This window comes from Camelus bactrianus, chromosome 7 (assembly GCF_048773025.1).
Source record: "Camelus bactrianus isolate YW-2024 breed Bactrian camel chromosome 7, ASM4877302v1, whole genome shotgun sequence".
NCBI lineage: Eukaryota > Metazoa > Chordata > Mammalia > Artiodactyla > Camelidae > Camelus > Camelus bactrianus.
In genome coordinates, this window is record NC_133545.1 from 4,780,451 (window position 1) to 4,796,329 (window position 15,879).

General features: G+C 49.7%; 1 protein-coding gene across 9 annotated transcripts in view; it reads left to right on the top strand.

Annotated features, from left to right (window-relative positions):
• Window positions 1-15,879, top strand: part of PRKAG2 (protein kinase AMP-activated non-catalytic subunit gamma 2) — a 240,877-nt gene that overhangs the window by 197,959 nt on the left and 27,039 nt on the right. For 7 of the 9 annotated variants that reach the window (XM_074366726.1, XM_074366728.1, XM_074366723.1 and 4 more), the window contains one exon: window positions 7,172-7,278. In XM_074366726.1, the coding sequence (XP_074222827.1) occupies window positions 7,172-7,278 (107 nt within the window). The remainder of the gene's footprint in view (window positions 1-7,171; window positions 7,279-15,879) is intronic. The other 2 variants (XM_074366724.1, XM_074366725.1) reach the window with 2 other exon arrangements.

A 15,879-nucleotide genomic window follows, 5' to 3' on the forward strand; every position in this document is an offset into this window, starting at 1 on the left:
TAAGTCTATTCCTAGTCTTTTGAGGAATCTCCGTACTGTTTTCCACAGTGGCTGCACCAAACTGCATTCCCACCAGCAGTGTGGGAGGGTGGGGTTTTCCTTTTAGTGGCATTAGAGCAATGTGTAAATTTTGCTTTAAAATGCCTTTCATCCTTGCACGCTCAAGTCAGGGTTTGAATCATTACGATGACCTGTGATCATGACTTAAAATAAGGCATTCAGTTGTGGTAAATAAAACAGATGGGGGATTAACAGATATGTACTACGGTATATAAAATAGATAAACAACAAGGACCTCCTGTAGAGCACAGGGAAGTATATTCCATATCTTGTAATAACCTATAATGGAAAAGAATCTGGAAAAGAATGTATATACATATAACTGAATCACTTTTCTGTACGCCTGAAACTAACACAACATTGTAAATCAACTGCACTTTGATAAAAAGAAAACTTTAAAAAGAATTTTAGGGGGCTTTGGCTCTGGGGTGGGGTGGTGTTTCCTCCCACACTTACTGCCTGTGTTGGCCAAGAGCCTCTTTCAGGTGGTGACTGGACAGTAGTTGCTTTTTCTGGCCCCGACGAGAGGCCACTGTCCCTTCAGGCTTCCCCCCACCCATCGTCCTGTGAGCCGCCTGCCCCGTGGCTGGCCGTGGAGGACACGGAGCTGGTGTGATGTGTCAGCACGCCGGCGGGGGCTGGGCAGCCGGCCGCCCTTCCCTTTCATCCCCGAGGCTGTAGTTGCGCTTCTGACTGAGCGCTCTAGGGTTAGAGTGGTTTACGGGGGCGTCTGGCCCAGAGCAAGCAGAGATAATTCTGCGAGCCGCAGAAGCGGGAGGGGCAGCGTTAGAGAATCCGGGGCGGCTCCCTGAACCAGCCCGTGGCATTCTCTTTCCGTCCTGCTCTGAGCAGCATCCCCGCCTGGGGCTCTGAGACACTGGCGGGGGTCCTTGGGCCCTCACCGCGTCTCGCTGTCTGTGTCGAGCCCCGTCCTTCTTAGACTCACAGATTACCAGTGACAGTCTGTCCCCTTCGCTTTCACGTAATTAAGACAAGATACACTGAAGAATCACACCTTCTTAGAATAATTTTTTTTACGAAATCTAGGTTAAAATTATATGTAAATAGGTTTTAGAAAATAGTATATGACCAGGGATATATGACATTTATCTCTGAAATGTGATTTCATCAAGTTTTTTGCTGTGTTTTCAGGTTTTTAAAATATGTATACAATAAAGTGAACACTTTGACATTGTCTGCAGTTTTATCCAATTGCATTACTTTTTTCAGTCCAGTAGAATTAGAAAATGGCTTCAACATAAAATGCACTTGCAAACACTTTTAAACTTAAGATCAGTGCTCTTTCACTTAAAAAAAATTACGAGGCACCTTCTCAGGTGCATTATCTCTCTGACTAAAGCATCCTTTTCCAGTCCTTCAGTTTTACAAAGACATGTATACAAATTGCTTCTTTACTGATCATTAAATTTAGAGTCACCAGCATTCTTTTAAGTTTGTGTGCTTTGTTATAATTTTTCTCTCCGCGGATAGAAATGTTACATAGTCATCTCAGATTCGTCTTTGGTCCCTCCCTCTGACCTGCGTGTCTTTCAGTGACACACAGTTAAGAGGCACGAGCTTGTCCTGACACCTTTGAGGAACTAGCTGGCGCCCGTCTGCCACCTCGGGAAGCTGCGGTCTAAGGCAGACCTGGAGCTGGTACAGGGCACGTGGCAGCCGGAGGGGGAGTTACTCACGGAGTGCCAGGGGTGTCAACCTGGAGCCGGTGCTTGTGACTCAAGGGCCTTAAGGAAGGTGCACGGGGCCCGGGTACTGAACTCGAAGGTGGCAGAGGCTCCTGAGCCGCTGTGACAAAGTGCCACAAACCTGGTGACTTAGAACAGCAGAACTTTGTTCTCCCACAGTAGGGAGGCCAGACGTCTGAGATCCGGTGTCAGTAGGGCTGGGCCCTTCTGGAGGCTCGAGGAGTCTGCCCCAGGCCTCTGTCCTGGTTCCCGCCGTCTGTGGCGGCATCACTCTCATCTCTGCCTCCATTCTGCACAGCCTTCTCCTCTGTGTCCATGTCTCCTCTCTTCAGTAAGGACATTGGTCATTGGATTTAGGACCCAACCTAATAATCCAAGATGATCTCATCTCAAGATCCTTACCTTAATTACACCCGCAAAGACCCCGTTCCAACTAAGGTCTTCTGACGCTCCAGGTGGACATATCTTTTGGGGACCACTATTCAGCCCACCTCAGAAAGGCAGGTGGGATCTCAGTGGGACACATGGGACGGGTCGAGAGCACCTGTGCGCAGAGCAGAGGCAGACACAAGGACAGGTTCCCAGAGTTCCAGGCTTCCTTTGAGAAGGAAGTATCCTAGGACATGAAATAATTCCTAGGGGGTGTGGTAGCGCGAGGTGGCCGTGAGTGACGTGGTGTGCTGTGCCTAGTGAGGACTTGTCAAGGGTGGTGTGTAATCACACCTGCTTTTTAGAGAGAGAAACACTTACTGCCACCCTTTCCTATTGAATGTGTAGAATTGTCGGCATGTAAACTTAGATGTTGCATTTTCCAGATTGTTTTGTTAACCTTCACTAATCAAACGCCTTAACATATACGTTCTACTTCCCAGCGGTGCTTACTAACAGCTCCCGCAGAGAATGATGCGTGTTATTGGAAGATGTGACATCATTCCACGGACGGGCTGCTTTCATGGACCAGTGACCCAGATGCCAGTGTGAGACTAGGGACGGACACAGTCACCAGAGAGTGGGACAGTGTCTTACTCTCTTAACCCCAGCTGCCTTTGAATAGTGAGAGTTGGAACTTGCCTGCTCAGGAATTTTAAGAATTTATTCCGAATAATCTGTTATCGTTGAATGGTTTGGAGTGTCTGGTTTTTTCCCTTTTGGTTCAACTCCAAATTACTCTTACTTTGTACTTCAATGCATTTCGTCCTTCAAGTTCAATTTGAGACTTCGTCATAATATAAATAACACCAAGGTGCCATTTAATCAGGAAGTTTATCCTAGATGTGGAGAAGCAATGGTATTTTATATTTTATTTTCTTTTCCTAACTTAAAACACCAACACTTTTGTCACCAACGTTATTACCTCAGTAATAATCTAGCCTTATTACAAACCACAGTGCGTTTTAATGTCATCTGTTTTACATATTCAGCTTCTTGCTTTTTTTGGTCACGCTTTTTACATTTAAAAAATAATGTTATAGATCCTTCTCATAACCCAAAGCCCCCGGAGAAAAACATCAACGCCAGGCGAGGGGCATCCTCGGAAGTGCCTGCCCAGTGCTCCTCAGAACTGCCGAGGCCGTCAGATCCGGGTGTGAGGAACTGTCACAGCCAGAGGAGCCTAAGGAGCTGGGCTGCGTGTGATGCGCTGTCCTGGAGGGATAAAAACTAAGGAAATTGCATGATTGTAACAAACATACCACACTTGAAAGACTCTAGTGACCGAGGAGACATGTCTTACCACCTGGGGGCTGGTGATGCTCCGGAGAGAACTGAGGGACCCTCTGCTCCCAGGGGACCCCAAGGGCCCCGCTCTCCACACCCCACCCGCATGGGGGCCACAGGTGTGAGCACAGACATCCTGGGAGGGCTGAGGCCACACCACGGTGGACGGGAGAGGACACGTGCCGGCTGGAGCGCAGCCTCCGACCAGTCCTGACGTGGCGTGGCCTGTATGTGACTCAGAGTATGTGAGAGAGACAGCGAGTCTGTGCTGAGACAGACAGACAGCTCTCCTGCACAGAAGAGGTCCAGATGGTTTATGTAGCTGCTTTGCCCTCAGGGAGGTGGGGCGGACCTTCCTGCAAAGACTGCAGCACGGGAGAAGGGAAAGAGGAACTGTGGTAGGGAAACCGACAGAGCCTACCTGGGCCGGGTGATCGTGTTGGTGGCAGGTACCCTCGAACTGTGGGATGAGAAAGCACTTCACTCTCCGGTCTTCCTCTCAGAACACATAACCCCACGACTGAGATCACGAGAAAAACAATACAGATCCACGATACACGAGAAATACAGATCCAAAATGAGGGCCAGTCCGCAGAACACCTGCCCAGCACCCCTGGAAACTGTCCGGGTCATCGAGAAAAGGAAGGGCTGAGAAGCCGTCCTGTCCCAGGCAGGCTGAGGTGCGCAGTGACTAAATGCGCCACAGCAGCGTCAGCTGTTGCCTTCAGGGGACCCCGTGTGGGGTGCACAGGAGCCTGCTTTGTCTCCACAGCCTTCCTGGAAAGCAAAAACTATTCCAAATGAAATGTTTAAATATTTTTAAAAATCGACAGGAATTTAAGTTGGTGCCCCCCAAATATGTTTAACCCAAAACTTTGAGTTTTAAAAATTCTAAAAGTTTGAATATTTGTTTTCATAGCATTTTAAGATTTTATTTCAGATAGTTCTGTCGTGATATTAATATCTATGAGACATGCACGTCTCTTACGAAAATTCTTGATTTAATTAATGGACAAAATATCTTGTAAGGGTTCCTTTCTGGGAGATGGGCTGTTACATTTTATTACTTTCCCTCTTGACTCATTCATTTGAATTTTAGGGGTATAGATATGACCGGCAGTTTGTAACTTCAGCGCTAGTTAAGCGTGTGCTTGACGGCACTGCCCTTTGAGCCCCGTGTCTGCATAAATCCCCCGCTGAACACGCTCCTGGGAAACGACTCGTTCAGCAGCATGGTAATCAGCATCCTGGCAGTGTGGGAGCAGTGACGGCAGTGTTCTGGTTCTTATCTGCAAGACGCCTACTTTCCGGTGGATAAATGTTTCGAGAAAAATGGAAGCACACCGACTTAAATTCCATCCATCCATTCATAAGCCCGGAGTTGTCCTGTGGTAGCACTCATGACGGTGTAATGACCGTCAAGTTGATGTCTCTCCTCCACTTGTCGGTGGCGTCTGCAGGGCAGCAGCGTGTGTGCTGGGCCCCCAGGGACCCCAGCCTCTAGCACAGCAGAAGCTCTTGGGAGCAGATGCTTTCAGTGCCTCCCCTGCATCCCAGTTCTCTTATTTGAACACCTCTGCCCGAGGGTGTTCTTTGGAGCAGGGCTTGTGGGTGCAGGGCAGGAATGCCAGAGGTAACCCCCAGGGTAGCCTCTAATCAGAGGGCGGGGCGGTCCTGACAAGGAGCCAGTTCAGAGGCCAGGCACAGTCTCTCTGGGTGCCCGGCAGCTGTGGCTCATTCCAGGGGCCGGTGGCCTGCTTACGGGGGCTCCCTTTTGGACTTTTTCCTTCCCTGTCTCAGTTCCCCTGGTCTCAGGGTCGGCTTTGGGAGAACCCACACTAAAACCATGGTCAATAAATAGGAATTGACAATTAATTAACCTAATAAATAAGGAAGATCCTGGTCAAAGAAATTATCATCCAGGAAGAAGAAGACCATCAGAGCTGCACCGGTGGCGCGTTCGTTTTCAGAGGAAGAGGTCACTGCAGACCTGCTTCCTCACCTTCCCAGCTCAGGGTTGGTTCCTGCCTTGTGCCTCTGCCATCCAGGACCTCTCCTGTCATGTGGTACATCCTGGTGCCCTAGTTCTCCAACTCGTGAGCTCGGAGCACAGAGACCGTGTCTGTGTTCACCTCGTGTCTGGTCTGGGGACAGTGTCAAGCAGACAGTAGCCCCACAGGTGTCTGTGGGACACATGTGTCCAAGACTGGGTACACTGGCAGAGGTTTTGTGAGGGGAGGGTTGGAGTTGTGGACATGGATTCAGTCCCACTCTGGTCACTTCCCAAGTCTGACTTCAGGCGAGTCACTTAGTCGGGTCCTATGGAAAGTGAAGAAATGGAGGCCCACCCCGCAAGGTTGCCACAGAAATTAACTGAGGAAATTTACAGTACAACCTGCTGTCACAGTCCAGGAGTGTCTGGTCCGTGGCAAGCACCTCGGTGTTCGCTGCTTTTGTGGAGAAGATGGCACTTGAGGTTGGGTTGAAATTGAGCAAGAAGAAGTAGAGAAGGAAGTTTAAATTAAAGCAGGACAAACCAATGCAGCAAAGTGAGATTCGAGACAGGAGGGAACGCAGCCGGGAGCTGTGTGCCTGGGCACGAGAACCCAAGTGGGAGAAGGAGGTGGCGGAGGAGCCAGACCACGGAGGTTCGTGAAGGCCAGACCTGGTTGTCCGACTTTATCCCACGAGCAGCAGGGGAGGTATGCGAGAAGGGCGCTGTCCAGGAGGTGAGGGGAATGATGGAATTATGAATTACAGTTCCCTGAACAGAGGTCAGAATGAAAGTAGAGATTTGGAAGCGGTTCACATGGTGTGTCATGAAATTGGCAAACCAGTCAGCAGACACGGAGTGTTGACCGCTGTGGGAAGTGGAGTAACGAGGAACGTGGTGGTACCGTGCTGTTTAACACTTATTTTGCTAACAGTTATTTAGCATGTATAATAAAGTAATATTTTTTCTTGGGTATTTCCCGGGTAATGTAAATCTTCCCCAGTGTGCAGGCTGGTGTGGGCGAAGCGGAGCTGTCAGTCTCTTGGACACGTGTTCTTTGCACCCGGAGGGTGGGGGGCAGATCCTTGCAGGCAGTGGGTGCTGGTCCATCCTCCAGCTACACACAGCTCCGGGGTCACAGTACATTGGCATTGCTCCAGCCAACTGTCCACTAACCTCTACAGAAATTTAAATAATAAAGGCGACATCATATATATTTGTTCACATAGTTACTGCTTTGAAGGCTCTTTTCCTCTTTGTGTGAATCCATATTCCACTTCACGTTTATGTAAATGATGCCTTTAAACTTCCACTTGTTCGTTGCTAGTATATAGAAATACAATAGCATGGTTTTTTTTTCTTTTTTATTAACTGTATTCTGTGACCTTGCTAAACTCTTTTTTTAGATCTGGAAACTTTTTTGTAGATTCTTTGGTGTTTTCCATGTAGCAAATCATACAGTCTACAAATAAAGACAGTTTTGCTCTTTCCTTTTCCATCCACATGCCTTCGTTTCTTCCTTGCCTTCCTGCACCAGCGAGGACAGTGCAGTGCTGAATGGAACGGCTTCTCGCTCTTACAGGGAAAGCATTTCTTATTTTCCATTAAGTCTGTTAGGTTTTCCATGCATTCTCTTCATCTGATAGAGGAAGTTCTCTATGACCACTGATATTTGCCTTTTTCCTTTCCTTTTTAGCAGAAGACTCAGAAAGTGGCGTTTACATGCGATTCATGAGGTCTCACAAGTGTTATGACATCGTTCCAACCAGCTCAAAGCTTGTTGTCTTTGACACCACGTTACAAGTGAGTGTGCCCAGTTTTCCTGAATTTGGGATGTGATTTGGATGGTGCTCCATAAGGTGATTTGAATCCAGCAGCCCCCGCAGTCGGTGTCAGGTCCTCTCTGCACGTCGGGCATCGTGCCAAGGTTTGGTCTGAACTCTCGGCCGTCGTGGCAGCCTGCTAAGGGGTGTGCTGTTGCCGCCCTCTATTACAGATAAAGAAACACAAGTTCTGTAGTTAAAGAACTTAAATTACAAAGCTGAATCCACAAATTCTAGAATTTAAGAACTTAATCTGCAGAGCTGGTGAGCGACGGGGTCTGGAATTTGAACACAGGTCTGTCTCATGCGTGTAGACCCTGAGCCTGTAGCCGTTAAGCTGTGCCACCTCCCACAGCATATCCTGATGGTCTTTCCTAGTTATTTAGTAGAAAAATAAAGTTGAAATAATACTGGTTAAGAAGAAAAAATTACTGAAGTGGATAATCTCTTGATGGAGAGAACTTTATTGAGCTCTCTTCACAGAAAATTTGAACCTGATTATTTTGGTATTGCAGCTCATTTTATACCAGTATGACTTACACAAATCATATATGAGAAGTCCTAAATAATACATTCAATGTAACGGTCAGAGTATATCCAGTGTAATGAAATATGTGTGCATACACATGTATACATGTGTGCATTTAGTGTGTAAATTTACACATAGATCTTTACCAAGCAAAATTGCGTTCACTTGGGTTCCCCAAAAGTAGCTGCTGAGCCAGGAATTCACGGGAAGTCAGTGTTTTATTAGGGTGTACTCCCAGGAGAGCCCCTAAGGGACCAGGGGAGGAGGGGGGCAGAGGCCCTGCAGGGGTGGATCTCAGGCAACAGCCGGGAGGGTGGCCTCCATCCATCCCTCAGCAGAACTCTGGGGGCAGAGTGCCCTTGTGAGTTCACCCCACCCTCTTTCAGCTTCATCCAGGGCTGTCCTGGGAGATGTGTGCCCAGCTCTGCCCAGCGCTCTGGGACCCCTCCCTGCCCTCCCCCTCCTGGTCTGCTGGCGCCCCCAGCAGCCCGCCCCTGCAGCTCTTCCTCACAGGACACTTGGGCTCTTGGGGCCACTTTGCTGCATTGTGTCTGCTACACAGGATTCTTGGGAATATAAAAATAGCTTTATTCTTAATTTTATTTTCCAACTGTTTTTGATTTTTGTAAACTGACCTTGTATCCTGTGACTTTACTAAATCCACTTTGGACCAGGTAACCTTCAAGGTCCCTTCTGCAACTCTTGACTCTTTGACACAAAGAAGACAGAGAAGCAACCAAATACGATTTCAGAGGGAAAGTGGCCAACAGTGACTTTAAGAAATTTAGTCTCTACCGCTGTAACTACAGATTTCAACAGTAAAATAATTAGAAATTCTGAATTCCCAAAAAAAGAACTAGGTCAGCCCATCTCACCCTCACTCCCATCCCCCTAAAGGCCTGACCATTGGTTTTCCACCAACAGAAAAGCAAGTGACAGCTGGTACAACCTATGTCCGCTTTCACTCTTACTCAGCTTTTCCCTTGCCATGAAATTGACTTTTTTCTGAATTTAGAAATTTGCCAAAGTGAGTAATACATGAAAAATGGGATGCTTTGTGGATCATCGGAGGTCACCACGCCAGTAAATATCACTTCCCTGATTAACAGAAGCTGTGCGCATCGTCTCCTGCATGCCAGGAATCCTGTGAGGCTCTAGGCTTTAAAAGAGCTAAAGTTTGTTACCATGGAAGTAGGGGGGGTTGGCATTGGTTACAGCAAAGTGAACGATGTATTTGAAAGGGGTGCGTGGACCGTTCTGTAGACACGGCTGCAGTAGGAGCCGTGGAAACGTCTCAAGGGTGAGGGAAGCAAGCGGGAGACAGAGCGCAGCCCAGAAACGGCCGGAACACCCTCAGTGAGAGGTTGCCTGATCAGATTCTGTGTGTGTGATAGGATATCACGGGGCCTCTAAGAATGAAAAAAATGTTGAGAATATACTTATTTTTAAGTTAAAAAAAAAAAGCAAGTTGCGGAACAACATTTATATACCGACCAGGTTATTCTGAGGGTACAAAGTAGCAAAGACACAACTGGTCTGGGGAACCGGAGTAACCATTTGCAAGTAAACTGAAAATGGAGGTCCAGACGTCCAGAGGCGACTCGGACAGCGGGGAGGAGCGGTGTGCTGGCCACCCGCCCCAATACACCCAGGCGGGACTGTGACACTGCGCTGTGCCGTGTCTGCCGTGCATGGGGCCTCGGGCCTGACGACCTGGGCGCCTGATGCATGTCCGGATCCTATCCACTGTGGCCGCCCTGTCCCTGCTGTCCCCGCCCCTGGCCACCTGGGTGAGGGGCGTCTGCAGCGCCGGCCCGGGCATTCTCATCGGTCAGGGTCGTGGGAGCCCAGGCTGTGGTGTGACTGAGGGGGACGAGGTGCTGCCTGGCCCGAGCGGGCACCTCCCTTCAGACACCTCCACTGAGGCCGATGCCGTGGAGCCCAGTGCTGGGGCTGGACGGCCCGATGCCACCCAGTCGGAATGGGGCACAGGTGCCTGGTCACTTGGCATCTCAAGCCAAGTTGTTCTCAGGGTTGGTGGTGAGCCAGAAACTGTTTCTCAGAAGGAAAAGAATTAACTGCAGAAGGCATGGTGTTTTGCTATTTGTTTTCTTCCCCAGAATCCAGTGGCTCACCTATTTGTGCCTGCCAACATTCGTTCAGCGCCCCCAGCACCGCCTTCGTCAGTCGCAGGCCAGTGGGGACAAGGAGCCTGGCCTTGCTGCAGGGCCTTTGCTCTGGGCCCCCCTGAAAACAGCTTTCACAGGTCACTCAGTAAACGTGTCAGAGAAGCACTCAACACGTTGTATGTGTTGCTTCCAAAAGACCTCCCAAGAGTGGCCTGGGGGGCAGGGGCAGGCAAGTCTCACTGGGCAGGGGGATCTCTACTGCACCAGGCCGTGACCTCCCGCCAGCAGAGTGGATGTGGTTGTCTGGGGAACGGATGACCCCTGGCAAGGCATCTGCCCGGGAACACTTGTTACTGGGCTTCCAAGCAAAGGACAGTGCTGACCCCACAGAGACAGCAGTTTCCACTGCCAAGGGAGGCTGGGAGCATCCAGGAATCTCGGCTTGTCTTGAGTCCAGCCACTGTCCCTGTGCTGGGCTCCAGGGTGGCACTCACGTCAGAGACGGCGAGGCTGTGGACTGAATGGCGGTGATGCGGCTGCAGGGTTACAGTTTGTGTTGGAGCGAGGAAGCAGTTCAGTAGCTACAGGACAGGGGCTTTTAGGGCTGCCGTACAGACTGTCGGGTTCTCAGTGACTGAGGGTCCCGGTCTGAGCGTGCCTTCCCCTCTGCCCGAGCCCCGGCACCCTGGCAGGACTGCCCACACCACACCCTGTGTTCCTTTTGCTGCAGTGATAGCTGGTGCAGCAGCCGCCTGGACCCTGTACTGTGGTGGTGACAGGGGTGGGGACAACACACTCACAGGTGATGCTTATTCCATCTTGATGTCACTGCCTGCCCAGGGCCGCGGGGATCTGCTTCTCTGATGACCAAGAGCTCAGCACTGTGTTCAGGCCCAAAGACATGAGCCCAGTCCCAAACCCTCTGTCCCCAGAACCCTGCCTGGTGCATTTCTATGTCAGTCAGAAGCCGCACCAGCCATTGATCAGAAAATTAATGTGAACAGATGTTAGTTGGATACAAGTTAACAGGGTAACTGACAGGATAAATACTGACCTCTAAGGTGACATTCTCAAAGTGTGTTCCCAGACCTACAGCTTCAACACAAACTAGGAATTTATGGCAAACACAAATTATCAGGCCATCTCAGACCCACTATGTCAGGAAGTCATGGTGAGGCCCCGTGGTCCGTGTCATACTGAGTCCTTGTAGTGATTCCGGTTGTCTGGACCGCGAGTGGGCGCTGGTGCTTCTCTTCTACAGCCCTCTGAGGCTGGACCACCACTGCGCCGAGGCCTCATGGAGGTAAGGGAGGTCCTGTGGCGCCTCCTGTAGAGGGCACCCCATCTGGCTGGCACTGTGTCGGGGCGGAAGCAGGGGCGCCAGGGGGCTTGTCCTGCACATGACGGGAAGGTGACAGACCGGACACAGCGGCCACTGCGGGAAGGGGCAGGTGCCCAGGTGGAGCGGCAGTGTGGGGTGAGGCCCACAAGGCGTGCTGTGGTTGGCCCACGTCCTCTCCCCCAAGTTCCTGTGTCAGAGCCCTAAGCTCCAGGTGCTGCAGAATGTGGCCTTATTTGGAAATAGGGCCATTGCAGGTGTAATTAGTTCAGCAGGCATGGGTCCTAGTCCAGAATGATTGACGTCTTTATAGAAAGGGAGACATGGACACAGAATCGTGCGCACGGTGGGGGGAGGCGCACTAAAGTGACAGTGACGGTGGAAATCAGTGTGATGCTTCCATAAGCCAAGGGTGGCTGACACACCAGCAGCTGGGCCAGAGCCTAGAACAGTTTCCTGCACAGAAACTGAACCAACCTGCCAGCGCCTCGGCCTCAGTGCCCACCTCCAGGACTGCGAGACGGAAGATCTCTGTTGTTTGTGCCCAGTTGCTGGTGCTCTGACGTGGCGTCCTCGCCGACTGGCACAGGTGGCGAGCAGCGAGGCGACCCCTTCTTCCCGCCCCCGCCCTCACTCCCCCCGGCAGAGGCGGCGGCAGAGCCAGGGCAGAGCTGAGACGGGGCCACGGGGACCCAGTGCCACGAAGTGGAGCTGAAAGGGAGGCTCGGAGCCGAGTGCCAGCTGCGCTTGCATTAGTTTGATGGTGTCCCTGCTGAGCCCACTGGTTTACTGTGGTTATATTTCCTGTTTGTACAGTTCCGTGTTATCCCTGGAGCTTAGAATTCTTCCATTTTTTATTTTATTTGACTATCTCAGGCTTTTCACAGCGACTAACTGCCTAATAGGATTTTCTGTGCAGTCAGACCCGTCCCACACGTTTTCAGAGACCACTCCCACCGGCCTGCGTCCTCCTGCTCATCCCTGTCACCTGAGGCTTTCTTTGGTTTATCCCGAGAATTACCTCCACCCTCTCCTGATCCTTGAACAGATGCTTTTCTGCTTTCTTGATTTAGTCCCTGTTGGCGGAGCACTTTCTCCAGTCCACTCAGACTCCCAGAACAAAACCCCACCGACTGGGGAGTTTAACAGGAATTTCTCGCTCACAGTTCTAGGTCAGGCGCCGGCGGATTCAGTTCCTGGTGAGGCCTCTCTTCCTGGCTTGCAGGCGGTTGTCTGGACCGCGAGTGGGCGCTGGTCCTTCTCTTCTTCTACGGACACTAATCCCATCGCAGGGGCCCACCCATGCCATCCCCTAACCCTAACCAGCTCCCAAGGCCCCACCTCCAGATACCTTCATATTGGGGGTTCAGGGGATGCACACATTGTCCATGGTGCATCCTAAGAAAAGATTCTTGAGAGGTAGTTACTTGAACAGTTAAACATTCCTTCTACTCAGTCAATAGATGGCTGTGTATAGCGGTCCGTCATTTTTGTTTAGAATTTTGAAGGCATTGTTCCATTCCTTCTAGCCGCCAGTGGTGCTGAAGAGAAAGCTGTTGATTTTTTTTCATTTTTAATCTTCCATCTTTTATATGTGATTTTCCCCCTCTGAAGCTTTTGGGGTTTCTCTTAATCTCTGGTGCTCCCAAATTCCGTACGATGCATCTGGTTGTGGTCTTTTCCGTCGGACAGCTGGGCACCTGATGGGCCTGCGGCCCTGACGCACACGTCACTGGGGCTGTGTTCCTTGTGCTGACCCCTCCGTGATTCTCCTCCTGTTTCCTTTCTTCTGGAACTTCAATCAGGAGATCTTGGGCCCCCTGAATGGATCCTTAAATATTCTTATGCTGTCTCCTCTCACTACCTTTTTTCCCTACTTCTCAGAAGTTTCCTTGTTTTCTTAACCCATCTAGTGAGAGCTACACAAAACTACAATTTCTGTGGCTTCAACATTCAAGATTGTGCTGAGTGGCTCATAATCAAACATGAACACCAACAACTGGAGGAGCTTCTGCCCGCGGGTTTCACTGAAGTGTTAGGCCATCTTTTTCATTGGAAGCCACCAAATGTTCATCTCTGTTTTATTTCTGAAGCAGTTTCTACAGAAAAATAATCCTTTGATGGTGATGGGAGGTGGCTGTGGTTATTACCTATTTGAAACAATCTTCCTGTTTGTTTTCAGACCTGCCCCTCCCCACGAGCTTCTGGTCTTGGGTCTCCTGGGTCCAGCGAAAGGCCAGGCTGCTGCTCCCAACACCGGACTCTCCCCAGCTCCTGACAGGCTCCTCTAGGCTACGTGTTAACCTGCTCTGCCTGCTTTTTGTCCTGAGTATGTCCTTCTGGGCTATACTCCCTGCAGTGTGAGGATAACTTTTTAAGCAAAGATGTCAGAGACGTTCTTACTCTGCCACTTTTAAACCTGAGGAGCCATAAGGGAAACCCCAGAAAGGGGATAAAGTAGGTGCTGTGGGGGGAGAGGAGGCAGTCTCAACTTTGATTGGAGTGATCTGGGTACGTTTTGTAATGGAGTAAAAAGTTACAGGTGAGCTGGGTTTTAATAAGTGGAGTTGAAGGTAAGTTAATTAGAAGTAGAAGGAACACTGTGATATAGAGGCAAAAAAACAAAAAAAAATGAAGATAAGTTCCCAGACTAAGGAGTCTGCTGACCTACAGCGGTCAGGCCGGGGCTGGACGGCGGAGGGTCCAGGACCCCATACCTAAGAAGCTGGACCTTCTTTACGCAGTGGAGAGCCATCGAAGACAAGGAGAGAGGCCGTCAGATACTGTTAAATTCATTTGACAAACTCTGATGTAAAAATTTAGTAAGCTGTATCAGTTTTAAAGAGCTTTAGCTATTCATCAGTATTAATTTTAAAAGCCCCACAATCAACTTAATTACTTAGAATCAGGGTGAATCTGTGTGTAGAAAGCAGTGACGCATGCCAGGAACCAGATTCCCATTTTTTGGAAACATCGATATGCTATTTGGCAGTAGTGCCAGAGTCCCTTAGCACAACTAAGGCCTGCTTAGTATTGTAAAAATCATTTCATTTAAAAATTTTATTTTCCATCTTTACTTATCTAATTATCCTATTTTGTTGTTTGAAAATCCTATTAAAATCTAAGTTTTAAATTAGTAACAGTTTGAGCAAATTGCATATCAATTGAGAGGAAATTTACAAAGGTACTCAAGACCCATGGAGTTTTTTCCTGAAATTAGAACTAGATGGTGCCAGTCCTCTTTTTATCCTGTTTATTGGTTAATTGGTAACACCCTGCACCTCCTATAATTGTGAAGAATTTTCTAAGTGTAGTTTTAAATTGCTCCTCAAACAACTCCTTGCATGTGGTGTTAAGAAAGCCAGCTTTCAAGTTTTGTGATTGTGCGGAAGCTGAAGCCAAACCACAGGCGCTGCAAGCAGGGCTACGATGGGGGACTTAGTCACGTCCCCGTTAAGATACCGTGAGTGTGTCCTGTCCGCTCCAGTGTTCCCGTGGGCCCGGAGGACAGAGTTGTGCCTCCCTCCTGCTGTGTGGACATGTCAGCAGTTCGTGTGGGTGAAATTGAAACCGCACATCATTCACTGTCTGCCTGTGGTTTGGTCAGTACAGAGTGGAAAATTAAAGCTTTTATTCTTTTTGGCACTTAATTTCAAACATCTTCATGCCAAGTCCCGTTTGTAACTAAGACTGTCAAGGCTCAGAGAGGGTGAAGGTACGAGCCGAAGAGAAGTCGAGGTCCGTCTGGTTGGTCTTTGACTTCACCCCGCGGCCCCGCCCTGGCAGTGGATTGGTTCCCCTCTGGCAGACACGACGGCACTTCTCACACTGAATCCCCAGTGTGCCCTTTGGGGTTGCGCTGCTGCCTCACTGTCCACCTGGCCAGTGACCCGTCCAGTATCGCAGCGTATCGGCAGAGTGACCGGAAGTCGGCGCACGTTGCCAGCCCCTCCCTAGTGTCACCGGCCTGTCCCCCGCCGCACACGTGAGCGTCAGTGCCGTGCAGTCGTCCCTGTCTGTTTTCTCCGCAGTGGCCTTGAGCCTCACTTGGTGACGCTGAAGCGTGTGGGGCTGCTGGGGAGCTCTTCGGCAGCGGAGCAGTCGGAGGCAGTCCTGCGTTTCTGAGGGAACAGCCATTATATGGAGTGTTGAAGTCAGACCCCTGCTTCTGTTGGTGTCCCCGTCGGTCCCATTGCCGCTGCTTTGAAAGTCTGTTTTTCCTCTAGTTGATCTTCTCTTTGCCTTTGATTGTTAGCATCTTGTCCATGATGTGCCGGGTGTGATTTTCTTTGTATTTTTCCTGCCTGGGTTTTATTTGATTCTTTTGATAGACTCCAATTTTCTACTGAAATTCACCTATTTGAAGATGATTTGGAAAATACCTTCAGAAAAATTCCAGAGTGACTTTGGCACTGAGTTCATATCTTTCTTTTCTCTCATGAACTGTAGCTCCTGAGTCCTGCCTGTGTGATGCCCCTGCCCCCGGCTCTGCTTTCGAATCACGACTTGTACGTTTATCCAACTTCTGTAGTTTTCAGCTGTTTCATCAGGGCCGAACCAGAACTTTCTGGAATGGCTTTCTAA